The 26,389-nt window shown below is 55.2% G+C and overlaps 1 protein-coding gene across 1 annotated transcript; it reads left to right on the plus strand.

The window, feature by feature from the left end:
- Positions 1–6,003: 6,003 nt before the first annotated feature.
- Positions 6,004–21,570, plus strand: LOC116486787 (zinc finger protein 282-like). The gene is made up of 9 exons (XM_032183263.1): positions 6,004–6,363; positions 6,961–7,087; positions 7,670–7,774; positions 7,935–8,051; positions 8,278–8,391; positions 17,353–17,448; positions 18,039–18,152; positions 18,314–18,427; positions 19,890–21,570. Exons 1-9 carry the CDS (start codon positions 6,004–6,006, stop codon positions 20,843–20,845), a joined length of 2,103 nt encoding a protein of 700 aa, XP_032039154.1. The 3' UTR covers positions 20,846–21,570.
- Positions 21,571–26,389: the final 4,819 nt, after the last annotated feature.

The raw sequence follows: 26,389 nt of genomic DNA on the forward strand, positions 1-26,389 counted from the left end.
CCTCCTGGAGTGGGTTTTTTGGTGCCCGGCCAGGTGCTCGTGCTGCTTGAAGGCTTTCTGGCACTCCCCGCACCAGTAGGGCCGCTCGGCCTGGGGGAGCAGCTCGGAGGCCCAGACAAAGCTCCTGTTGCAGCAGGCGCAGAGGGTGAAGTGGTGCAGGTCGGCGTGCATCCCCTGGTGCAGCATCAGGAAGTTCTGGCTGGAGAAGTTCTCCATGCACTCGCTGCACGTGTACATGATTTTCTGGGGCGACAGCGGGCACCGGTTGGGGTTGGGCTTCTCCCACTGCGCCGCCGCGGCGCCGCTGCCCTGGGCACGGGGCTGGGCGGCCGGGCAGGGGGGCTTGCTGGCACGCTCCTTGGCATCGGATGGGGGGCAGAACCCCGTGGCCGCCCGGATCCGCAGGTGCCGCCTGATTTTCTTCTTGGACATGAAGGCCTGGTTGCAGTCGACGCAGACGTACGGCACCCAGTTGCTGTGGCTCCGCTGGTGGATGATGAGGTTGATTTTGAGCAGGAAGTTCTTCCCGCACACGACGCACCGGTAGAACTTCTCCCGAGAGGAGCTGCGCTGGCAGCTCGCCGTCCTGCCCATGCAGGCGCTCTCCACCGGCTTTCCGGGCAAGGCGACCGGGTGGCTGCGATCTGTGCACGCTGCTGCTCGGCAGAGGCCCGGGATCGGCTCCCTGTCCAGCTCCTTGGGCACGGCTGCCACCAGGCCCTGGCCACCGCTCGCCGCATCCTTCAGGTCCTCCTTCTGCAGCCCCTCCAGCGGCCGTTCGGGCACCGCCAGCTCCTCCGCAGCAACCTCCTCCCGCGGGACCTCTGTCGGGATCCCCACATCAGCACCTGCTGGAAATGTTTGCAGAATCACAGAATCACAGAATTTCTGGGTTGGAAGAGACCTCTAGATCATCGAGTCCAACCTCTGACCTAACACTAACAGTCCCCACTAAACCATATCCCTAAGCTCTACATCTAAACGTCTTTTAAAGACTTCCAGGGATGGTGACTCCACCACTTCCCTGGGCAGCCTGTTCCAATGTCTAACAACCCTTTTGGTAAAGAAGTTCTTCCTAAGAACTCAGCTAAGAAGCTGAGCATCATTCTTCCGCTCGGTTTTGAGGACAAAGCACAAAGATTCAGGGGCTTTTCCCATGCCTGCCCACCCGGGAGCTGCTACAAATGGAAGCACCAAACCCCCCTTCATGCTGGGACCATGGTGTGGGTACACGCAGGGCATGGGTACAGCTCGCCACCAGAGACACCCCTGGGTGGCCTGGCATGATGAAATACTGCTGAGGATGGGAAGAACCTAACAGATTCATCAGGGATTCACCCTTCAGCGCAAACCAGCTACCTGGCAACAGGATTTACTGTCAGAGCCCCATCTCGGCCATCAGGATTCATAGAATCACGGAATATCCCGAACTGGAAGGGACCCACAGGGAAAATCGAGTCAAACTCCTGGCGCCACACAGACCTACCCAAAATTCAGACCTATGACTGAGGGCACAGACTAAACACATCTTAAACTCTGACAGGCTCGGTGCCATGACTGCTTCCCCGGGGAGCCTGTTCCAGTGCGCGACCACCCTCTTGGTGAAGAACCTCTTCCTGATGTCCAGCCTAAGCCCCCTCTTTCCCAGGCTGAACATCCCAAATGACCTCAGCTGCTCCTCATACGTCTTCCCCTCTAGGCCCTTCACCCCTCTTTGTAGCCCTAATTGGGTAAAATCCCATCCCAAAAGCCCCTCAAAGCCCCCCCAAAGCCCCCGCGTGCCGTGCTCCTTGAGACCCCAGCCCCGGCTGGGATCCGGGGGGGCTCTGCCCAGTACCTGCCGCAGGGGGGGGAGATGGAGGCGGCCTCAGGTTCACCACATCACGGCAGCACGTGGAGACGGGGCAGGGCGGAGAGGGGCCCGGCGGGCTGAGCTCCGCTGGGGTGCCAACAGCTCCCTGAAGGACACGAGCTGCAAGGGCAGAAGCAGGGATTAGGGCAGCGGGTGGGACACGGGCAGGGCCCGGGGTCCCTCATACAGTGGTCTCGCCGGGCACTCACATGTGCTGCGGTCCGGGGTGGCCTCGTGGGACTCCTCTGCCTCCTCCTGCACAGCTCCATCGCTCATGGAGCCAGGAGAGCTGGGCTCTGGGGGAAGAAGGGGACTTGGTGTCAGCAGCAGCTGCTGGGGTCCCCCCCAGGGCATCAGCTCTGCAGCACGTGCATTAACACCGCAGCCACTGCACCAGGGGAGGTCCTGGCAAGCGGCAGGAGCCGGGATCCCAGCACAGAAGGAGCCCCCCCAGTGTCACCCACCTGCAGCTGGCTCTGGGGGCACTGCCTCCCCCTCCCGGCGCGGCTCCGCTGGCACGCACGGCTCTTCTTCCTTCTCAATCCGCGATAAGAGCTCAGGCTTGGCGAGGTCACAGTCTGCTCAAGGGCAAAACAGGGCTCAGGGGCGAGGCGCGACGCTGCCTTTGGGCACCCCACAGCCTCTCGCCTGCACAGGCTCCAGTCCCTGCCCAGCAAAAGCTCATCCCCACGCAAAGCAGCAGCGGTGCTGCGTAGTTAGGGACGCACAGGAACCAGCAGGGAGATTTATGGGGGCACCCTCTGGGTTATCTGACACCCCCCCAGGAACAGCCACCCGTGGTGGGAGCAGGTTTGTGCCTCACGTCGTGTTTTAGCCCAGGCTCCGCAGGCTGCCCTCGGAGCAGAGCCCATGGGGTGGTGACAGGCGGCTTTGGTGCCCTCATTGGGAAATCCAGCCCCAGCTCCCCAATCTCAGCGTGGGAGAGAATTAACGGGGGGCGTGTGGGGTTTGTGGGGTGTGTGGGGTGTGTGGGGTGTGCCGTGCAGCAGGCAGGGTGCAGAGCACTCACATCCATGCGCATGCCCCGAGGGGAACAGCGTTACCTGCTCTCCACGAGGAGAAGACACCGAGCCCCTTACTACCCCTTCCTGCGCCCCCTAAATTCTGCCCGCTGCTGGGGGGGGGACAAGAGATGGAGCAGATGTTTGGTTTTTGTTTTTTTGTTTTTTTTTTGGGAAATGGGGGCGGAGATCCCAGCGAAAGGGAAAGGAAAGGAGAGAGCAGCCGGGCTGCCTACAGAGGGACACCAGCATCTCGTAGCTGCCCCGCATCACGCTCCGGTACAGCTCCTTCTGCCCATCGTCCAGGAGGGCCCACTCCTGCCTGCTGAACTGCACCGCCACGTCCTCGAAGGTCACCGGCACCTACGGGCGCAGCGGCCCCATAAGGCTGAGCCCCCAGCCCCTCGAACACCCGCTCAGCCCCCAAAGCCAGCCAAAGACCCCATAAGCAGCCCCCAAGCTGCTCCCCCAGTCCCACAGACGCCGCCTCGGGATCCCAGCAGCCCCACAGTTGAACCCCGCACTGAGCCCCGGCTCCGCAAACACCCTCCTCAGATGAGAATCAGACCCCAAAGCAGCCCCCAGCACCCCAAATGATCCCCAGACTGATCCCTGGACCCTCAAACACCCTCCCCCCTCCCAAATCGCCTCGTAAGCAACCCCCAGCCCCACAAACACCCCCCCCCCCAGCTCACAAAGACTCCACAAAGCAACCCCCAGCCCCACAAAGTCCTATAAGCAGCCTCCATGCTCACCCTGTCCCTACAAAGGCCCCATAAGCAGCCCCCAGGCTGCCCCCTATCCCCACAAAGACCCCAGATCACAACCCCTGCTCCCACCCATCCCCACAAAGACCCCATGAGCAGACCCCTGGCTCCTCCCCATCCCCACAAAGACCCCAAATAACCCCCCCAGCTCACCCCTATGCCCACAAAGACCCCATAACCGGCCCCAGGCTCCCCCCCCATCCCCACAAAGACCCCATAAGCAGACCCCTGGCTCCTCCCCATCCCCACAAAGACACAAAATAACCCCCCCAGCCTCACCCCCATTCCCACAAAGACCCCATAAGCAGCCCCTGGCTCCCTTCCAACCCCACAAAGACCCCATAAACCAGCCCCTGGCTCCCCCCCATCTGCACAAAGACCCCATCAGCAGCCCCTGGCTTTCCCCCATCCCCACAAAGACCCCATAACCATCCCCCAGCCTCCCCCCCAACCCCACAAAGACCCCGTAACCACTCCCCCGGCTACTCCCCCATCCCCACAAAGACCCCATAACCATCCCCCCGACCCCAAAAAGACCCCATAACCACTCCCCCGGCTACTCCCCCATCCCCACAAAGACACCATAACCACCCCCCCAACCCCATAAAGACCCCATAACCAACCCCCCCCGACCCCAACAAAGACCCCTAACCACCCCCCCGACCCCAAAAAGACCCCATAACCACTCCCCCGGCTACTCCACCATCCCCACAAAGACCCCATAACCACTCCCCCGCCCCCACAAAGACCCCATAACCCCCCCCTGCCTCCCCCCTAACCCCACAAAGACCCCATAACCACTTCCCCGGCTACTCCCCCGACCCCATAACCACTCCCCCGACCCCCCCCGCCCCCACAAAGACCCCATAACCACCCCCCCGCTTGCCCCCCACCCCAACAAAGACCCCATAACCACCCCCCGACCCCACAACGACCCCACAAAGACCCCATAACCACTCCCCCGCCCCCACAAAGACCCCATAACCCCCCCTGCCTCCCCCCTACCCCATACAAAGACCCCATAACCAACCCTCCCGACCCCACAAAGACCCCATAACCAACCCCCCCGGCTACTCCCCGACCCCATAACCACCCCCCCCGGCCGAGCCATACCGAGGGCAGCCGCAGCCCCCCGGCTCCCCCATCCCTCAGCGCCTCCTCGGCCCGCTCCAGCCGCCGCTCCAGGGCCTGGATGCGGGCGTGCAGCCCCTCCATCACCCCCCCCCCCCCGGGAACCGGGAACGGCACCGACGGGACGGGACCCGACGGGACCCCCACGGGACGGGACGGGACGGGACGGGGCGGCCCCGGGGGGCGGCCCCCGCCACCTCCCCCCCGGTCCCCGCCGGCCGCATCCCCACAGCGGCCCCCGCCGGACGGGCGGCGCCGAGCAGCGACCCCGGGAGGGGGATGCGAAGGGTGGGGGGCGACCCCTGGAGTTGGGGGGGGGGCGGAGGGTCTCCAGGGTGCTTTTTTGGGCGAAAAAAGGGCAAATTTAGGCGGATTTCGCCCCACCTCCGCGGGGGCCAGCGGGAGGGCTGAGGGAGCAGGAGCCCCCCCTCTGGGGTCCCTCAGCCCCCCAGCTGCCCCCCGGCTGTCTCCTCTTTTTTATCCCGGTGATTGACAGCTGTCAATCACCCTCTGCCTCTCCGCGAGGCCGCCGGCCGGCAGGGGACGCTGTGGGGAACGGCGACAACCCCGGGGGGGGCGACACGGGGGGGGGCCAGGTGCGGCGGAGGCTCCGGGAACGGTGCAGGTAGGGCCCGGTCCCGGTCCCCGTCCCCCTTCCCCGTCCCTATCCCGGTCCCGGTGTCCCCTTGAGGGGCGCTGAGCCCAGTCCCGGTGTCCCCCCGACGGGCAGGGAGAAGCCATTCCCGGTGTCCCCCCCCCCTCCCTTTTTTAGGGTACCCCCCCCGGTCCCGGTGTGTGTCCCCCCCCCCCACTCGGGGATTTAAAGCTTTAAAGCCCCGGTCCCTCCGTGCCGAGCTCCCACCGCTTCCCCTCTCCACCCTCAGCAGCCCAACCACGGGTGGAGGATCCCTACGGTGTGTGTACCCCCCCCTCCCCAAAATATAAATAAAAAAATAAAAAATAAAAAAATTAAAAATAAAAAAATAAAAAATAAAAAAATAAAAAATAAAAAATAATAAAAATTAAAAAATTAAAAAATTAAAAATTAAAAATAAAAAAATAAAAATATAAAAATATAAAAAAATTAAAAAATAAAAAAAAAGATAAAAATAAAAAAATAAAAAAGATAAAAATAAAAAAAATAAAAAAGATAAAAATAAAAAAATAAAATTAAAAAAAAAAAAAAGAAATAAAAAAATAAATAATAATTAAAAAAAAAAAAAACGGGGGCATGGCCTCCCCGCCGCCCCCCGGTCCCCTCTGCCCTCCGGGCCCCCCCGGGAGCGGCTGCATCTCGCTGTGGACGGTGGTGGCCGCGGTGCAGGCGGTGGAGAAGAGCGTGGAGGCGCACGGAGCCCGGCTGCTGGGGCTGGAGAGGAGGACGGGGAGCGCCGAGAAGAAGTCCGTGGACTGCCAGAGGACGGTGGTGGAGTTTGGCAACCGGCTGGAGAGCAAGCTGGCCCTGCTGGGCACCCTCGTCCAGGAGTACGGCCACCTCCAGCAGCGCCTGGAGAGCGTGGAGAACCTGCTGAGGAACGGGAACCTCTGGGTGCTGCGCCTGCCCCCCACACCCCACGGAGAGGTGCCCAAGGTGAGGCTTGTTGTCATCGTCACATCGCGTTATCACGTCTCAGTGGGTCCTTCAGGCCGTCCTACGGGGTGCTGAACGGGTGCTGCAGGACAAGGGGGGGTCCCGGAGCCCCTTAATTTCCCCGAGCGCATCAGGTTGTGCAGGGGGTGCTGCCCCGTGCCACAAACAGGGGTGCTGTCTTGCACCACGAGCAAGGATCTGAGCCGGCTGATTATTCCTGTGCACGTCGGCCTGAGTTGAATCTCACTGGCAAAGGACAGGCTGTTACCTTCCACAATACACAATAACTTTTTTCCCCTGAAAATAACACCAAAGTATAGGAATTAGCTTTATTATGGGGGGTAGAAACATCGAGTATTCACAGAATTAGCACAAATTAACCAAGTTATTCCAACTAAACATCCTCAGCTTTACTCTCATCATATAATGACAATGCCCCCAGACAGGATTTCTTCTCTCTTTTCAGCACCTGATCTATGCTAGCAGTGAAAAATGAAAAAGAAATGTGGAAGTTTTCTTCCCCTGGTGCTGTAAGCACGGCAGAGGGGTCTCCCCGTACCGGAGCGGGTGCTGAGTTTGTGACCTCTACGCTTGCAGGTCCCAGAAGGGTTTGACAGCAGCGCCGCCGGCTTCTCCGAGCCGGAGTGGGAGAACCTGGAGGAATGGCAGAGGGAGCTGTACAGAAACGTGCTGAGGGGGAGCGGCGAGTCTCTGATCTCTCTGGGTAAATAACGCGTCCGCAGTCGGCTGTCGGTGCTGCCAGACGAGCTCTGTTTCGGGGGGCTTCTTCCCACTCCTGGGAGCTGAAGTTGTGGAAACACGGCGAAGGCTGTGCCCGCTGCTGCGGCCACGTCACGTCCAGCCCCGCGGTGGCCAGGACTCCCTGAGGTGGGCACTGGCTGCCGTCACCTCCAGAGGCTGCTCCGTGCCAAGCGCAGCCCGCAGACCCCTTCCCTGAGGTCCCCAGATGTTTTCTGCGATGGGGCTGGCTGCCCGAGCCAGAAGCCACCATATTTTGGTGTGCCCTGCAGTGGGGTCTCACCAAATGGTGTGTTTGGATGATGGAGCCACCTCGGGGCGTGCAGCTGCTGCCAGCAGCGTTTGCAGAGGTCCCTTCCTTGCCAGCAGCATTTGCAGAGGTCCCTTCCTCGCCAGCAGTGTTTGCAGAGGTCCCTTCCTCCCCCTGAACACCGAGGACTTTGCTCACCCCTGTGCTGCTGCAGGCTCGCTCCCTCGCCAGGCACCTACAGCAACAAGGGCGGTTGGAAGCAACAATTCTGAAGGTAATTTCTCTGTCTCTCGACAGATTATGCCATCTCCAAACCCAACCTCCTGTCCCGGCTGCAGAGAGAGGTGCGCTGCGATGAGGTGGATTTGGGAGAGAGGGAGATTCCTGTGGAGCCGAGCGCAGGCAAGGAATGAATTGATTGTGGGTTATTCCTTGGGGATGGTGTTGGGTGGTGATGGATCCTGATTTGCTCTCGCAGGGACTTCTCGGGTCTTAGGAGGAGCAAGTCCCAGGGGAGTAATAGCGTTAGAAAACATATAACGGGTTTGATCTTTCCCGTTAGCAGAGTCTCTGGTGTTTAGACCTGATGCAAGCAGCCAGGACAGCAAAGGAGGCGTGCAGTGCCCGACAGAACAGGAGAACCTGGAGGCAAAAGCAGTGCTGGCAGACCCCACACCCGGTGAGTGCTGTTCTGGAAGAGCGTGCTTGGACACAACAGCAGCGAGGATGCTGTCCTGAAACACGATCAGCTGTGGGGTAGTGGGAAGCCCCCAGCAGTAGGAGCAGGAGGTGCTGGAGAGGGGTTGGAAATGAATGCAGGGTAGCTGAGAGCTCCCCTGGGTGCAGCAAGGGAAAGGTGGAAGGATGCTGTGACACCTGGTGAGGGAATTCCCTCTTTATACCAGCAGAGTACGGCGTCCCAGAGCCGAGCTTCGCAGGCGCTCTGAAGCAAGAGGACGAGGCGTGCTCGGAGGAGCAGGGAGCCACGGAGGACATGGAGTTCACTGAGCTCAGCGTGGGTGAGTTGTGAGCAGCCCCACAACGCGCAGGGAGAGCTGGTGCTGTGGGACAGCGTGTGCTGAGGCCTGGGGAGAGAGCAGGAGCCTTCCTGAGGTCAGCAGAGCCGGCAGGAATCAGTCCTGGTCTCCGTTTCTTCTCCTTGTTGGCAGTGGGGCTTGCTCAGGGTTTGATATTTGCCCCGCTGGGAGTAAATCCTGGATGCTCTTTCTCATGCCCCTAGTGTCACCTCGGCGTGTTGTCACCTGCCAGGCACTGCTCAGCACCAGTGAACCGGGACGTGACACTGTCCAGACAGGAGGCTGATCCCTGTTCAGATTCTGCCCTCACGCTGCCCAAAACTTTTTAACTAGAAGCTGCCAGCAGTCGGGTGCTTTCCCACCTACAGGCCATGCTCCTGTCCAGGTCAACCGAAATTAAATGTTCGGGTAGGAAGGAGTCAAGAGAAAGCTCCCGGCAGGTTTAGGGTGAGTAGAGAACCCCAGACACCTAGCTCGGAGGTGAGAAGCAATGAAACCTCAGAGAAAACCTACTTGCACTGCCTCAGGGGGGCTGCGGGGATGCTCCCTGACATCCAAGGCAGCGGTAGGCACATCCTGACTCAAAAGCAGCGAGTGTTTGTGTGTCCCCTTTCACGAAGGAGGCCACACAGGTGGTTCTCCACGTCCTGGGAGTAGAGGGAAGGCAGCTGGGAAGGCAGAAAACACTTTGGAGGAGGATGGTGGCTGCAGACAGCTTTGTGAACTGTCTGGGGAGCACTGGATGCTTGTCTTGAAAGGCTGCACTCCCCTCTGCCCTCTGCCTGGTGGCTTTTCAGAGTCACTGCTAAGCCAGCTGAAAAGGAAGCACTCCCGTGCTTCTCAGTCACATTCCCTCTTCTTTTAGTCTCTCTTCCCTGCGTGAGAGGGGCCTGTTTGATTTTGGGGGCGGCAGGGGAACGAGTGAGGGGGTTTCAGAAGCGTCCCGTGTCACTCACCAGTGAATGCCCCTTTGTTTTTCTCCTCAGTCCCAGCAGACGAGGTGATAGCGTTCAAAATAGAGCAGCTGGACTCCGACGATTGCCTGCAGAGCTCCGAGTCCCCCACAGCTTTATCTAGGGATGCGGAGGAGGTGGTTTTCCAGGGCCCCAGCGAGGTGCTGCCCTTCGATGGTCAGTACGGCTCTCCCGCGCCCCTGGGAAACCTGAGCACGAGCAGGCTGGTGCCGTCCGCGCACGGGGAAGGTGGCCTGGGCGAAATCAGCACCGTCACGTTCTACAGGCAAGACCGCCCCGAGGAGAGACCCCACTCCTGCGCCGCCTGTAGGAAGGGCTTGTGCCTGAAGAAGATGCTGATGATGCAGCAGCAGGGTCACGGCACGCCGTGCGGTGCCGAGTACCCGGAGGACGGGGAGGTTTTCCTCCAGCAGCAGCACCAGGTGGAGGACAGGCCCCGCGTGGGCAGGGGGAGCTTCAGGCAGAACCAGAACACAAAAGGCAGGGACAAGGCGCGCGGCACCGACAAGCCGAGCCAGAAGAGCCACGCTCTGGGAAGGGCTTACAGGTGCAACAAGTGCCAGGAGCTCTTCCCCCAGAAGAAAACCCTCATCATCCACCGGCGCGTGCACTCGGGACGCAGCCCAGGCGTCCTCTGGTGCTCCTACTGCGGCAAGACCTTCAGCCACCCCTCCAACCTCACCCGGCACCAGAGGATCCACACCGGGGAGAGGCCGTACCAGTGCGGCGAGTGCTCCAAGCGCTTCACCCAGAAGCAGCACCTCCTCCAGCACGAGAAGATCCACCTGCGTGAGAGGAACTGCGTGGCTGGCGGTCGCACGAGGGAGGCTCCACTGCACAGCTTCTAGGTCGTGCGGGGCTCCCGTGGCCCTACAGCCCCGGGGTGGAAGAGGTAAGGGAGGAGAGAACCTCTGAAGTCCCTCCAGCAATTTATCCCAAAGGTCCGAGCAAAGTAGGATTAGGATCCAACTTGGCACTGCTGCCCTCTTCTTCGTGGTGGCGACGGCACGCCGTAATACCTCATAGAGAACCCAGGATCTCTTAAGGATAAAAGTGTCTGGGGCCTCTCCAGGTTTGAATCAGTTACTTGAGCTGGCTACAAACAGCAAAGTAAGGTTTTTGGAAGGAGCTGCTCTTTGCCTGGAGTTTCCCCGGCTGCTCTCCTGGATGAACTTCTGCTGTGCTCAGTTTCATGGGCAGGTTTGAGTCACACGTTTGCAAAAGACTCCAAGCAACTGAACACGTGCACGAGGTGGGGGCTGGCTCATGGCTTGCACGGATGCCCCGTGTGCCAAAGAGGGACGGCTGCTCAGTTCCTAGCTCTCCATGCACAGGCCAAGTGACATTTTTCTTGCTGCTGCTGCTCGGGAAGCTCACTCGAAATACAGGTTCATCTCCTGGAGCGGCTGAGGTTGGGGGCACCTCTGTGTCCATCCAGTCCAACCCCTGCTCCTGCAGGGCCACCCAGAGCTGCTGCCACACATCCAGGTGGCTTCTGAAGATCTCCAAGGAGGAGAATCCCCAGCCTCTCGCAGTTCCTTCTTTAAAATCAGATTTATTTTTCTGGAAACTGCAGCGGTAGGGCCACCGCATGCCCTGATGCGTGAGGTTGTTCTGACGTGCACTGGGTCCTGCTCCGCTGGAGGCTGGGTTTGTAGTGCAGGAACTGCGGGGAATTCGCTTCATTGCCTCCTCCTGAGCACACCTAAGGGAGGTGGCATTGCTCAGACTCCTCCTGAGACCTGCAGGACTCCCAGTGGAACTGAAAGGGGAAAGCACTTGTAAGCCAGAGGCAGGGCACAGCTGTACTCAGGCTGAAGTGAGCGTTGGGATAACTTTCTGCTAACTGCCTGCACGTTAACACTTTCCTTTGTATGTCACTATCGTCTTCATCTCCCTTTCCTCCTGTTAGCTTGAGGTTGATATCATATTTTTTTTTTTGCATTATATCCCCAAATGAAATGTGTTTAACAAATGGCCCAAGTACATCGTGCAACTTCAGGGCTTGTGCTGCTGCCTGACCTGCTTGAAAGCTGCTGCGGGTTCTCCCCATCACTCACCAGGCTTTAGAAACCTCTCTGTCACTGCCCAGTCCCTGCTTTTGGCCAAGAAGTGAGGTCCCTCTCCAGGTCCTCACTGTTCATTGCCGCCTGCTCTCGTCCGTTTAAGCTAACCCGATGCTTGCAGAATCCAGAGCACGTCAGGGTGAACGTGCTGTGAGCCTGTGCTGCGGGACAGAGCTGGCACAAAGCCCCTGGCAGGAGTGTCAGCTGCTGCAGGTGTTTGCCTGCTGACATCTGCCTGCAGCCTCTTCTCGCCTTGGTGCCGCTGAGATCTTTGATCTCTCAGCCTCTGACGTGTCTGAGTGGGTCTGTGTGCGGTGAGCCTCTCTGCCTGTAGCCGTTTGGATTTTTTTTTTAACAAATATGAGATCTGTGGGGACAGAGGGTTCCGTATTTCATCACGTCTCGGGGTTCAGTGGCCTCTTGCTGCTATAAATCTGGTCCACGTGCATTCTTTCTCTCCGCTATTTGACGTGCTGAAGGAAAATCTCTCGGCAGTTAGCAGTGCAGGGCATTCGATACCCAGACAGCTCGTTTGGGTCTTGTTCAATAGGCAGGTGAGCTAATCAGTCCTCCAGTGGTTTCCTGCTGACTGGTGAAGCTGCTTGTCTCCCTTTCACCTTTTTTGTTAACAGCCTGTGAGCCTTCAGGGCAGGGAACACGTTTCTATCTGTGTGTGAAACGCCAGTTACATCTACGGCAGTAGATACTTGATTTTTTGATAATAATGACATGAAACTTGAACGGATTAAAGTGTGAAGTCCTCGGTGCTTCTTTTTTTTTTTGGTCTTTTTCTAATGTCACTGTACCTGCTTCTCCTTGCCCTGGGTGTGAGTGCACAGGGAAGGATCCCAGGGACCTTCCCATCTGTGCTGGAGCTGGGGAGGTCTGTCACATCTACCTCTCGTTCCCTGCTCAAAGCAACTGGCAGTTTGTTGTATTTCTTCTTACTGATTGGAAGACAAAAGCCTCCCTTGCAGAACAGAGTGGGTTTTCATTGTTTTTTTTTTTCTTATTTTTTTTTAATACTGCAGCAGAACCTGAGCAGGAGCGTTGTTTTCCACGCGCGCATGAGATCCAAAGAGGGCTGGAATGGTAACAGCACCTAAAAATAGCATGTAAGTGAGCTCACTGTGCAGTCCTCGTCCTGCGGGCAGATCACATCGATCCTGCTGCAGGCAAAAAGTTTTCAGCAGCCACAGCGCTGCAGTCGCCATCAGCTCAGCCCACTCCTTTGAGTCCGGGAGGAGCAGGATTATTCTGGGGTAAAGGTGCAGAGGTGCTCCGATTGCCCTCTGACCTGAACAGCCGAAAATTTGGGAACATTTCAGCAGCATTTGTGGGTTATTCTACAGGAGCTACAGGAGACTATTGTGGGCTGCTATGGTATGTTACAAAAGGATGGTAAAAAACACTGGGGTCCTTACCACAACTGTAAAAATCAGCAAAAAGTCAGGCATTTTAGCACTGGGCTGAGAAGGGTTATGCTATCTTAACAGCACTCTCCTATTTTTGTCTGAGACCTCACGTTTTAACTGCTACAAAGCATCAGAGGCAATTGATGTGCTCCATATTTCAGCACGTCCTGATGCTAGCTGTGATAATACAGGCAGAGCAGTATTTTGCACAGTGAGTCACAGTTTCCCTGCTCGAGCCCAGCTCTCTTGTATTTCAGAGATCAATATGTATATTTCAAACGAATCTCGGAGCTATTTTGAGGTTCGTGCAGCTTAAATTTCAGAAATGCAGCCCTGAATTCGAGAACAAACATTGCCAAGTGACACAGAAATGTGCTGCTCTCCAAGGAGAGAAGAAAAATCCTCACCCAGATGCCGTGATGCTTATGGGACAGAGCAGAAGCTGCAGGGAGAAGCCAGGGAAGATGCAGGAGGGGAGGGAGAATTTCAGGAGCACAAGGTGATGCTCGTGGAGTCCTCACACCTCCCGTGAACAAGTGCTGTGCTTTTGCCCTCGTTGGGTAGCTCCTCTCAGTGTAACTTTTCTGATCTTCCATTGCATGGTTTGATACAGCTTAGGCTGGAATATGACTGCAACCGCAAAGCCAGATGTCTAGGCTGAGGTATTCTTTACAAAAGAAGGCAAAAGCATGCTCAGAGAAACAGAGAAGACACAGCTGATGCAGGACAGCAACGACCCATTGGATTCTCGAGCTCTGGAGTGGCAGGCAGAGTTCTGCTCCCTGGGGACAGCGCCAGGACCCAAGGGGACGGCATGGAGCTGGGACAGGGGAGGGTCAGGCTGGGGGTTAGGGAAAGGGTCTGCACCCAGAGGTGGTTGGGCACTGGGACAGGCTGCCCAGGGGTGTGGGCACGGCCCCGAGCTGCCGGAGCATTTGGACACCGCTGTCACACACACAGGATGATTTTGGGATGACCCTGCATGGAGCCAGGATTGGTTCTTGGTGATCCTGGTGGGTCCCTTCCGACTCAGGATACTCGGTGATTCTATGACTCCATTTTGTTTAAGAGCAGCTCAAGTGTTTGTTCATTTTGCAAGTACCTTCCGCTGCTAGAGCAACTGCACATCTTTTATTGCTTTACGACTTCAGATTTTTGTTTATAAAAGCCTCTCTGCGCGTCCTACCCCACAGAGGCAGGAATTCTTCACATACCACGGGAACACGGCCACTTCTGCATTTCGGATCAGCGGGCCAGCTCTCCTGCACCCAGCTCCTTACACAGCAATTAAATGCAGGATGTGAGGGCACAGGTAGGTGCAGAGCAGCTGTGCTCTTCCAGTCCCTCCAACAGGCTTCAAACAATGACAGCCCATAGCTGTCACCTAGCGCCGTGTCCAGGTTCTGGAGCCTCTTTCTGTCCCTTCCTAGGATGGGCCAAGCTGGATGGGGCTGGCCTGGGCTGGGGGCAGGGGGCCCTGGGCATGGCAGGGGGTGGCCATGAGGGGCTTTGGGGTCCCTTCCCACCCAGACCCTGCTGTGGGTATGAGCAGTTTATTGTAGTACAGGTCAAACACCAGATTCCGACTATTGGAGGAGGCTGCAGAGCTCGTGGAATCATAAAATATCCCGAGTTGGAATGGACCCACAAGGATCATCAGGTCCAACTCCAGCTGATTGGGATCACTGAGTCACAACTCAGCACCATCCTGACACCTCTCTGCAGCAAGAACGAGCACATCAGTGACATCAGTAATGTCAGCAAACACTTATCTTTGCAGTTTTGATCACTTCAGAGGTGAAGGAGGTCCTGTAGGTCCTGTTTCGTGTAGCTGGTGGCCAGGCAGCTTAGCAAATGTCCTGGATTAGGATGAGTTGAGGTCGTGCTGCCCAGCATCCTGCGGGTCACACAGCAGCTATATGGCACAGAGGGTGGCCTGGAGGTGTTACCTGACCTGGTGAAGGCTGCCCTATAGGGACACCCACAGAGGAGCCCCTGGGTGCTTCTGGTCAGGCTGGAGTCTGAAAAACACATGGAGGCATCACTCTGTGAGGCTGGTGACACCACAGATGGGGTGGTAGCAGGGCCAGGCAAACCACAGCCGTGGCTAGGACGCACCGCATGGCCACCATGCCCCTGTCCTGGGGCCGTGGCAGTTCCCAAAATGAACCTCAGGTGCCCCACACCATGGGTCAGCACAGGCCTCGTGCACAGAGGGGATCCCACACCCTCACAGGCCCCAGCCGTGCACCCAACATTTTTTTGTCACATTTTTTTGTCACATTTTTTTCAGATTTACAAATTCAGCAGATGTTGGCTGCAGCTCTTGGGGTCACAAGCGCGAGGAACGTCACTGCCGTCCCCCGACGTGGCACTGGTGAGACCGCAGCTCCCGCCAGCACCCCGAAAGGAGGATGCGGGGAGGGAGGTGTCGGCATTTCTCGGTGACAGGACGTGAGGGAACAGGCTCGAGTTGCTGCAGGGCATGGCTACGTTGGGTTTGGGGCAGGATTTCTTCATGGAGAGGGTGGCCAACGGGAGCGTGGGTTGGTGCACCCAGCATGCTGGGCTCTGGTTCTGCTTCTTGTCACAGAATCCCAGTCCAGCTGGGGCTGGAGGCCCCCTCAGGGTCCCTCTGTTCCCAGGGGTGCTCCAGCAGCCCCCATATCTGCCCTTGTTCCTACTGTTTAGGAGAAATTCAGAGAGTTTAAAACGAAAAATGATTTATTCGTGAGCGTGTTTCTGTCACTGCTACTCCTGACGAGGTGCTAGGTGTAACTTAGTGTGGCAAGCTTTACATTTTCAGGCTGAATTTTAACAAATAAATAGATAAATAAAGCATCCCAGCGTGCCAGGCTCTGGTTCAGCTTCTTGTCACAGAATCCCAGCCCGGTTGGTCTGAAGGCCCCCTCAGGATCCCTCTGGTCCCAGATGTGCTCCAGCAGCCCCCGGATCTGACCTTGTTCCTACTGTTTAGAAGAAATTAAGAGGGTTTAAAACGAAAAATGATTTATTTGTGAGTGTGTTTCTGTCACTGCTACTCCTGACAAGGCGCTGGGTGTTACTTAGCGTGGCAACCTTTACATTTTCAGGCTGTCTTTTAACGAATAAATCGATAAATAAAGCGTCCCAGCGCCTCAGCCTCTCGGTCAGCCGGGCCCCCCGGGCCCCGCGGGCGGCTGCAGGGGGCGCTGCGGGGCCGGGCGCGGAGCTCGGGGCCGCGGAGCTCGGCGGCGGCCATGGCCGGGGGCCGGGAGCCGGGGCGGGCGGCGGCGATACCGGGCTCGGTGTCGGTATCGGCGAGGCTGCTCTGCCTGGAGGCCCGCTTAGCACGGGCGGAGCGGCAGCTCCGGGCCGCCCTGGCCCTGCGCGGCCGGCTGCAGGCGCTGGAGCGGCGGCTGGAGCGCGGAGGCCGTCGAGGGGCTGCGGGGCCGAGGGGCCCGGCCCGGTTGCGGGCACCGTGGGCCCCCTTCGGGGAACGGGAGCGGCGGGCGCTGCCGGGCTGGCGCCGGGCCCTGCGCCGGGCCCCTCGCAGGAGCCCCCGCGGAGCGCTGCTCCCCCGCGGTAAGGGCCCGGGGAGGGGGGAATGGGAGAGGGGTGGTCGTGGGGAAGGGGGTCGGGGGATCCCGGCTGCATATGGAGGCACAAGGAGGACCCCAGAGCCATCAAGGAGCCCCCACAGCTCGCCCCGTGTCCTCCTTATACTGGGGAGCCCCCCGGTGCTCACAGCCCCAGGGTACCCCCAGCCTGCATCCTCGTCTCCCCTTCCAGCTGCCCTGCTTCGGTGTAAAGCCCCTAACCCTGTCAGCCACCCTTTTTCCCCAGGGCTGGCTGTTAAAGCATCTTCTGAGCCCCTCACACAAATATCCATGCTGGGGCTCACACCCCTGAAGGGCTACATCGATCCCTGCCTTGTGGTACCCGAGCGTAAAGGTAGAGCAAGGCGTGGAGCATCAGCCTGTCCGCCTTCCCCTTTGTATTTCTTGGAGGCGTTTTTCATTTTCAATAGCTTTTATTCATGATTTTCTCTTAGTGATGTTCTTTCTAAGCTCTGTTCTTGCTCTGTATGAAGCAGTGAATTTCGGCATCCAGCAACGCTTTCCTGATGGGCTAGAAGTGCTGTGGGTGTGACTGAGGGGCACCGAGCAGAGACTGCCAGAGCCAAAGCAGCAGCGGGACTCAAAAACAAGAATTCAGTGGCACCTTCCTCCCCCCGGGACACCTAGAATAAGATTTTGTTTCCTGACATTGGCTGCAGCAAACCAGGCATTGCAGCTGCAGAAACGTGTGTGTGTCCCTGAAGCTCGCCGAGGGCTTTGTGGCAGATACCTGAGCTCTGCTGAAGGGGTCTTGGGCAGCAGGAGCTAGGTCTGAAGCGAGGTTTTTGCTGGTACCAGAGCTAGAACAGAGCTGCTGAGCCTGGGATGGGATGAGAATGTTAATTAATGTTGTACACAGAATTAAAATACCCTTGCTTCCTCTGAACAGAAGACAGCATAATCCATGTTAAACAAGAAGAAGAGTTGTGTGCAGCGGATCAGGAAGAGGTGGAGGCTATGGGAGCTCTGGAAGAGCCCTGCCCAGGTGAGTAACTGCATACCTCGGAGGGAAGAAGGCAGAGGGATTAGATTCTAAGCTTTTTTTTTTTTTCCTCACGTATTCCAAATATTTTATAAAACGCTCACGTTTCTGAGCAGACTTGCCACCAGTTCTGACAGGTAAGCAGGTGGTATTTCATCTTTTCCCTTCTCGCAGCTGCCCTGGAGTTCTTGGCTGGTTTTCATCCGAACAGTGGAAGGAGAAATGTTTCACTCCCCTTAAATTCCTTACTCTGCACCCCTCGAGCTGACAGCTGGAAGCTGCTTACTCACTTTTTTGGGCCAAAGAGTTAGCTCGGAGGAGGCAAAATCAGTGTCAGGACCAGACATGGGGCACATTATCCTTTGCGAAGGGTGGCAGCTCTGTTTGTTGGCTGCGCTAATTTTATTTGGCCTGTAGCTTGTAAAGCAAACTGGGATTTTTAGCCCTTTCTGTCAGATTTCATTTAGAAAGCGGGCTCATGTAAAATCTAGGGTTGCCATGGGGAAAAACAAAACAAGGACAAGTCTCAGCCTTGTAAAATCTTGAACTTAAGCACATCTGATAAGCTTGTCTTGAATTTTGTCCTTTATCAGAGCCAGCGTTTTATGAGCCCGAGACTTCAGGTCGGATCAAGAGAGGCACGGAGGCGTATGCCAGAGAGCTGCCGGGCGCAGAGGGCGAAGATGTCCCAGGAGACCCTGACACGGGTGAGGATTCCCTGGAAAAACCTCCTGGTGTAGGAGTGACCACTTGGGTGGCTCCTGAGGCTTTGCCAGCACTTTTCCTACCTTTGTGAGCTCCTCAGTGTTCTGTGCTTTGCAGCTTTCTGCAGTGTTTCTCAACTGTGTACGTTTTCCCCAATGAACAGAATTTCAGACTTGTGCAACCGACGTTATGTCATGGATTAAACAAGAGGAGGAGCCACGCTGCCCTGAACGCCAAGACTCCAAGAAAGAAGAAATCTGTACGTACCCAAGAACAGGTCAGTAGTGAATTTTATCTGAGATTTCCTGGGATAGCAGATCCAATTTGGAGCATTTTTTATGTTACATTAAATGTCATGGCCGTACGACGTAAGCCATGAAAGAACTGATGCAAACCTCAGTCTGCCAGGTAATGTTTGTTCGCAAAATTGTATTTTGTCAGCTGAAGAGTCTCTTCCCTCCCTCAGCTGCCCTAAAACTGTCATAAACACCTCCTTGGTTTTCAGTTCAGGCAGGCAGGGTGGTGTGCTCAGGTTGGTAGTTTCAGCTGGCTTGGTGTCTCCAAACCTGGTACCAAGGACCGTGGAGCCTTGGCTTTGTGTTCCCAAGCAGGAGAGCTGTCCTGCAGCAAAAATTGAGGAGGAGTAGGCAGAAGAATATTTTGTGTAGAAATCAGTTGGTAGCCCAGAATGCCTCCAGTTCCTGTAAATAATTTGGGCATTCATGGACATTGACAGGCACGTGGTGAAGCTGCTATAAATTAATGGATAAATTAATTTATTGCCAGTGACAGTGGGGACTGCCTACACAAATGGTTTCACCCCACAGAAAAAAAGGTCCTTTAGGATATTGCCCTGGTGCAGGGCTGGCTCAGCTCCACCAAACTCCTTCCTGAGACACCAGTTCAGGCTGCTGGTAGAGGCCTCGGGGCACGGGCTCCCAGCTGACTCTGTTCCAGGCCCTCCAGCCTGTCCTGCCACGTACCCTGTGGCTACCGAGGCGAGAGGACGTGCTGGGATGGTTACGCTGGTGCCTTTTGCAAGAAATGCTTTAGCTTGGTGTGTGGCAACTGTTTGTGTGCTGATGTCCTAGTGTGCAGCAGGAGGAATGAGAGCTTAGGATGTTTCTGCAGTGTGGATAATGTTGGTCTCAGCTGGCTGATCTGTGGTTTTTGGAAGCAATGTGCTACGATGGAAGGGTCACAGGGGACAGAGAAATGTCTCTGGACATGGAAAAATGGAAAAAAAAAAAAAAAAAAGGGGACGTGGAAAATGAGGAGCCCGAGCTGAAGTCCACTGATGGAAAATAATCATGAAAACGAAACACTGGGTTATTGTCACAGGGAGCTGTAATTACAGAACAAGGGAATTTGCAGGCAGCAGAGCTCCAGGCAGGGCCGAGTGGGGCGTCCTTTGCCCAGTGATAAATCTAGAGCTGTGCCGAAGCAGCTAAGGTGCCAGGTACCTCAGGTTGGATTGGTGGGGGTCAGAGGAGGGTAGGAGAGGAACATGGACCTTAGTGATTTTTCACAGAGATTTCAAAATAATAATTGCTAGCAGACCATTTATTTTCCTGGGGGTTTTATTTCAGTGGAACGCTGGTACTCGCCCTTCCCCTCACTACTGAAGCCTCCCATCTTAGGCACTTTGCCCATTGGTGCAAGAATATTGAGGAATGTATTTTTGTGATACTCTCAGGAGGCTTCTTTAACTGAAAGCCTGTGAAATCTGTCTGTTTCAGTGCATGATGAGAACATGAAGAAGGATTCTCCGGCAGATAGCTTTGGAAGCACGGTCTGTGACTCTGGCGTACTGGGGAGACCCGGAGAGAAGTTTTGCAAGGATCCTACCCCTGGAGTGACGTGGGACAGTCAGTGGAATTCGGAAATGATGGGAACGAACACCACCAGGAACGGCTTTGGGGATGACGCTCGGTACAACCAAGCATTTGGTGAACACTTAGACTTCTTCAGTGCTCAGGAAAATGTTGGAAAGAGGCCGTGTGCCTACAGCAAATGCGAGAGAGACTCCAGCCAGCAGGAACCTCTTCCAGCTCTCCGGGGAGACCGAGAAGAGGCATTTCCAGGCCCCATGTGCGAGAAGAGGCTCGGCGAGAGGATGCTCCAGCAGCAGCCCGGTGCTCCGGGGGAGAAACGTGCGGGGCAGAGGGCTCCTGTCATGGGGGCACCACTGACAGCCCACGGACAGAAGGCTGCAGGTGGAAGCAATATTTGTGCAGAGGATCATCCAGCTGTGGGACACAGGGAGAAGCTCCCCACAGAAAAACCCATTCCCAGCCCCTGTGGGGATGACCCGCGGGACGTGTCGGAGGCACCCAAGGGCGGCTTGGCGGGCCAGCAGCAGAGCCAGGGCAGGGGGAAGTCCTACATCTGCAATGACTGTGGGAAAAGCTTTGTGTGCCACTCCTGGCTCGTTCGCCACCAGATGACTCACACGGGAGAGAGGCCCTACAAGTGCTCGGAGTGTGACAAAAGCTACCGGAGGAAAGATTATCTTTTAAACCACCTGCGCCGCCACTCGGGAGAGGGGCTGTTCCAGTGTCACCTCTGCAGGAAGAGATTTGTGCTCAGGAGGAGTTTAGTTAAGCACCAGGAGAGCCACGTGCAAGAAACACAACGGACTGTGGGCGCTTGGCCCTGCGCAGAGATCCGGGAATCTGTTGTGCACTCCAGATAGAAAATCCGATGGGTTTCCCAGCCCGTTTAGGGGCAGCAGGGTCTCCCAGCAGGCAGGAGGAGGCTGTTGAGCGGCCGCCCTGTGCCCCCTGCCTGGGAAGGGGATATTTTGGGGGTTGTTTTCTGCTGGGCATGTTGGGGTGGTTTGTGGAGCTGCCTCGCAGCTCTCCGCGGTGCCTGCCTGAGGGTGTTGGGGATGTGTAGGAAATGTGCAGCGCTCCGTTACTGCACACAGAACGACACCAGCACACAGAAAAACTCGTGGTGCTTCGGGCAGAACATCCAAAGTGTCATCCCGAGACGTCTTAGACCCCAGAGACTGGTCTAAAAACAAATTCAAGTTACTGCTGGCTCACTAAGCACATGAAATCGTGTGAGGGAACACCCAACGCGTGTGAAAACCTTCGAGAAAGGAAGCGGTGACCCCGCGGCTGCCTCTCCAGCAAGTGGTAGCTGGATGGCGTGGCCTGGGGGCAGCGTGAGCCCTCCTGGGAGCACATTTTGGGGGCTCCAAGCTGCTGGGGCTGGGGCTGGCCTGGATGAGGCGATGCAGAGCAGCAAAGGGGCCTGGAGCGCGGTTGCCATTTTGTGTAGCCTTAAAGTTCTTTTCCGCCTCCCTTCGCCATGTCGTTACAGGCCTGCTGGGGCCGTTTGTACAATTTTCTGCGTCCCGTGAAAACAGAGAAGCTCAAGACTAGCCGTTTGCTCAATTTTTACCTTCAGTAATTGTATTTTTGGTCAATGTTGGTGTTTCTCGGGGGCAGTGCTGTTAGGGAGGTGTGCCCTGAGGTGCCAGGAGGCCTGGGGTATAGCTTGGTGGCATCAGGGTGGGACGAAGGCAGCCGCAGCCTGTGGTGCTGCAGGGCTCGCTCGCCATGTCATTACAGGCTGCGTCAGATTGAGGCAAAAACGTGTGGATTTGGCTTATTTTGCCTGGAAATGTGTATTTTTGTAAAATTTACATTATTGTGAGAGCCCTGTGCCTCATTCTCCAGGGAAAGGAGAAGAGCTGGGGCGGGATGGGGCCGATGCCGGTGTCACGGTCACTGCCCCGGGACCCCCGGGTCCCCCCTGGTTCCCCCCGGTCCTGTCACGCCGCCCCCCCCCTCCCACCCCGCTCCCCTCAGGTTCCCGCCACCCCGCGCCGTTGCTATGGCAACCGCTTAGCGCGTTCCCGCCACGCCCGCTCCCTGCCCCTAAAGCCACGCCCTCCTCCTCCAATCAGAGCCCTCTCCTCGCTTCGCCGGCCAATCGCAGGCGGGCCGCGCCGCACGTGCCCGCGCCCATTGGCTGTGCCCAGCCCGCGCGCGCTCGGCGGGAGGGCGGGGGCAAAGAGGCGGACGGCCAATGGCGAGGGGGGGCTCTGCGCGCCTGAGGCCGGATTGGCTGCGGCCGCGGGGGCGGGGCGGGGCGGGCCAAGATGGCGGCCTCGGCCCGCTGTGTGGTGGAGGGGTCAGCGGCCGCTGTGTGTTCGCTTTGGGGCCCGTCCCAGCGGGGGGCAAAGTGTCACAGAAACACAGGGTCCCCGAGGTTGGAGGTGCTATAAATGAAATCTCAGCTCAATCTGAACGTAGTGATGTTTATATAATATAAAATATAATAAAATAATAAATGTATTATAAAAATAAACAGCGCTGGGTACACGGGGAGCCTACACTCTACCATAAATATATAAAACATAACTTTTACATACGCCTATAAATATATACAATCAGATAAGGCAACAAACGGTCCTTTAAGTCTACCACTATTAATGTCCGCAACTGGGGAGCATAATTGGAGTTGGTAATCTTGGTTGAAGTGCTCCCATATCTTCCAAAACTTCATTAATTTCTCTCAGATCAGACAACAGTCCCCATTTTCCATTTTTTTTCTTGATTACAAACACTGGAGAATTCCAGGGCTAATCGTGGGAACAATATGTCTTGCTTTAAGTTGTTCAGCAACTCAGCCTTCGAGCCTTATGTATCCTATTCTTCCTGGATCAAAGAAAAACATACCCATCTCCTTTTCAAGGCCAATAGCAGAAGGATCAGTAAAGGAGCCCACAGCTCCCTCACTGTCTGGCAAACCACACGTGTCTGACTGTGGCCCCACAGGGCTCTGTAAGGCCTCAGAGACTGCTTGCCAGGTGCTGAGCAATCCCACTGCAACCTTGTCGTTTTTTGTAGCAGAGTCCCACACTTTGACATCAGTTTGGTCCCCTGTTTCAGAATCATAAACTGTCTGATTGTTAATACAGAGAATAAGCTGTAAGGGTACCAGGACAGTCTTTGTTCCTAAGGACAGATTCCCCATAATGTGCAGCTGCTTACCAGCGAGGGGCAGTTGTGTGCGCAGCTCCGCTTCTCTCAGCTTGAGCTTCTTCCCAGCTCTGGTGCCCATTTCCAGCGACTTTCAGTACGAGCTTCTTTGCGCAGTTTGCTGAGTTTGGCTGAACCTATCTTCATGAGGCAACCAATGTACCTGTTCCTGTCCCAGTCTCCATTCTGCTAGCCTGTTCCTTTTCATTCCTTCTTTCTACTTCCTTATTGATTACATAACTTCATTGTATCATGTTGCCTTTTTTCATCTTGAGGACAAGCTCCCCTCTTATACCCTTCTCTCCACATCAGTCCTTTTCCAACAACTTCTCATTGCTCAAACAACTTTGCCTGGCAACAGCAAACCCCCAGCAACTTCCATGTCTTAACGGCTGGAGAACAAGCAACCCAAGATGGCATGGCGTCTCCTGAATCACCCTTCTTTGCTCCCTCTAAACTCTTTTGCATTCCTGATGACCTCATCGTTAAGAGTCTAATATTATCATCAACCATGGGGCTTGCCGACCCCCATGGCCACACTCCCACATCTCCCCTTTCTTTATTAATATCAACCATTTCCTTGACACGAATTATTACTCCATATATCACAGAAGGGACCTCCAGGATCACCCAGTCCAACCTCTGACCTACCACTAACCAGTCCTCCACTAAACCATATCTCTGAGCTCTACATCTAAACGTCTTTTAAAGACCTCCAGGGATGGTGACTCCACCACTTCCCTGGGCAGCCCATCCCAATGCCTCACAACCCTCTTAGTAAATAAGTTCTTCCTAATATCCAACCTAAAACACCCCTGGTGCAACATTAGCCCGCTCCCCCTTTTCCTGTCACCAGGCATGTGGGAGAACAGACCAACCCCATCTCGCTACAGCCTCCTTTAAGGTACCTGTAGAGAGCAATAAGGTCGCCCCTGAGCCTCCTCTTCTCCAGGCTGGACAAGCCCAGCTCCCTCAGCCGCTCCTCACAGGACTTGTTCTCCAGGCCCCTCATCAGCTTCGTCGCCCTTCTCTGGACCCGCTCAAGCACCTCCATGTCCTTCTTGTGGCGAGGGGCCCAAAGCTGAGCACAGTACCCGAGGCACCCCTCACCACTGAAACGTGAGTGGCCCAACGATTCCTCCTGGCAGCAGTGAGCAGCTGGGTGTAAACGCGGAGCACGCTGCAGATGTCAAAAGCAATGAGACGTGCGTCACGTCAAAAGGCAAAATAAAATATTTAAAGACAAGCATTCACAAACGTGGTGCTCTATGGGTACCACGTTTAGATAAAGTACACACACAGCCCACGTGTGTATACGTATGCAGACACGTATGCAACACGTATGAAGGCAAGGTGTGAGCTCCTTCTCACTATGACTGCACAGATCCCGTGTTTGGGTCCTGCCCATAGCGATAGGAACTGCGTGCAGCACCGTTCACCTCAAAGAAAGAGATATCTGGCTAAGTTGAAAGAAATTAATGGAAAAAAAAAAAAAACATATTTTTAGCATTTCACCTTCAATATATTTTTGCAAACACTGCAGTAATCATCTTTCAGTATTCACAGGGCTGAATTTTTTGTCCGCATTACCTTTTCAGTTTTATTAGCAGGGGAAAAACTCCTAGAGCTGGATCTGATGGACTGTGGCATTGCCTCAGTTAAAATGCATTCCGAAATATTTTATTTTATTTTATTTTATTTTATTTTACTTTATTTTATTTTATTTTATTTTATTTTATTCATTCAGTGACTGGAGTTTCAAGTTCACTGACCACGTTTTTTTTTTTTTTTGTGATTAATTTTTGACCCAGTTGTTTTACAAAATCACTGAGTCATGTTATTTTTAAATCATTTTACTGCTCTGAGCTATGTGTAGAGATAACACTAGAAAATTCACATGTAAACTCCTGAGGTAAGATGCTGGTTATACGTAACATGAGCATTGCTAGAAACTGTTGGCTGATGAGCAAAGAGGCTCTTGAGGGTGTATGGTGTACTGCTGGCACCGAGTGCTGAACACTTTCTGTTTTAGGTCCCTGGGACACTTGATAATGCGGCAGCACATGAGGGGAAGAACCTGGAAGACTGGCAGAAAGAGCTTCACAAGAAAGTGATGCAGGAGAATTACAAATCCTCAACCACTTCGGGTCAGGTTTAGTTTCCCGTTTCTCACAGAAGGCAGAGGGGTCCGCGCTGTATCTGCCCGTCCCTTCCCTACCAGTCACTCCTCAAATCCTTCGATTTATTTATTTATTTATTTATTGTGGATTAATCCTTAGATGCTCCTGAAGCTGTGAAGATAAGCTCCACAGTCCTTGCAGACTGAAGGACAGCCGCTTTTCTAATGCCTCCGTGTCTGTTGATGTTAGATACTCGGCCTGTGCGTGCAGGTGATGTCTGTGACACGGATCAAGAGACAGGGTAGGGTGATGGGGTCTTCCCTGGCAGAGGAACTTGGGCTCTGGCAGCGTCCCGGTTGATTTATGTGCTACCTGTCAAAGAGCAAAGGTTTAGAAAGGGTTTAAACTCACGAGCTGAGGAGCTGGAACGACGCACGGCAGCGTGAGTCCTGTGGACTTCCCAATCGTAGTCAAGTTGTGAGTTTTTCCATCATCTCCAAACCCCCATGTATGTTGTTTGTTGTGGTTCACTGAAGAATATTGAACTATTCTGATGCAGCAGTACTTGAATAACATGAATGATGCCCCAGAAAATGAAGAGGGGTCTTACCAGTCAGTGTTAAGCGCCCAACTACATCAGTTTGGAATCGTTGCTTTCTGAATCTGAAGGTGTGAACCCCCTCTGGTTCCTCAGCTTTCACCCAATTCCTCGGATTAATAGCAGAATGAGCCTGGCTGTAGTTACGGGCTAGATGTGCTTTTTCTTGTCCTCCAGGCTGCAGAAACAGACCTGCTGCGAACCCGAGAAGCCTCAGCTGTTGCTTACTCTACTTTCCTCTTTGTGACAGCTCTGGTGGAGAAGTGCTGATTTAGCCTAACCTCATTCTGCTGCTATTTCTGCACTTTCACATTTGAACATCCATGAAATAATGAGATGGTGCAATTCCACTTTTTCATTCTTTACATGTCTTCTATTTTTTACAGTAGAAGAGCTGGAGCGCAGACAGCAGCCTCTATTTTTTGTACAGCTCTGCTCTGTTAAGGAAGCGTGTGCCTTGCTCTGCATGAAAAAGAATTACCTGGGGGAAAACAGTGACATGAATCATTTTTATTCGTATTAAC

The sequence above is a fragment of the Aythya fuligula genome, chromosome 2 (assembly GCF_009819795.1).
Source record: "Aythya fuligula isolate bAytFul2 chromosome 2, bAytFul2.pri, whole genome shotgun sequence".
Taxonomy (NCBI): domain Eukaryota; kingdom Metazoa; phylum Chordata; class Aves; order Anseriformes; family Anatidae; genus Aythya; species Aythya fuligula.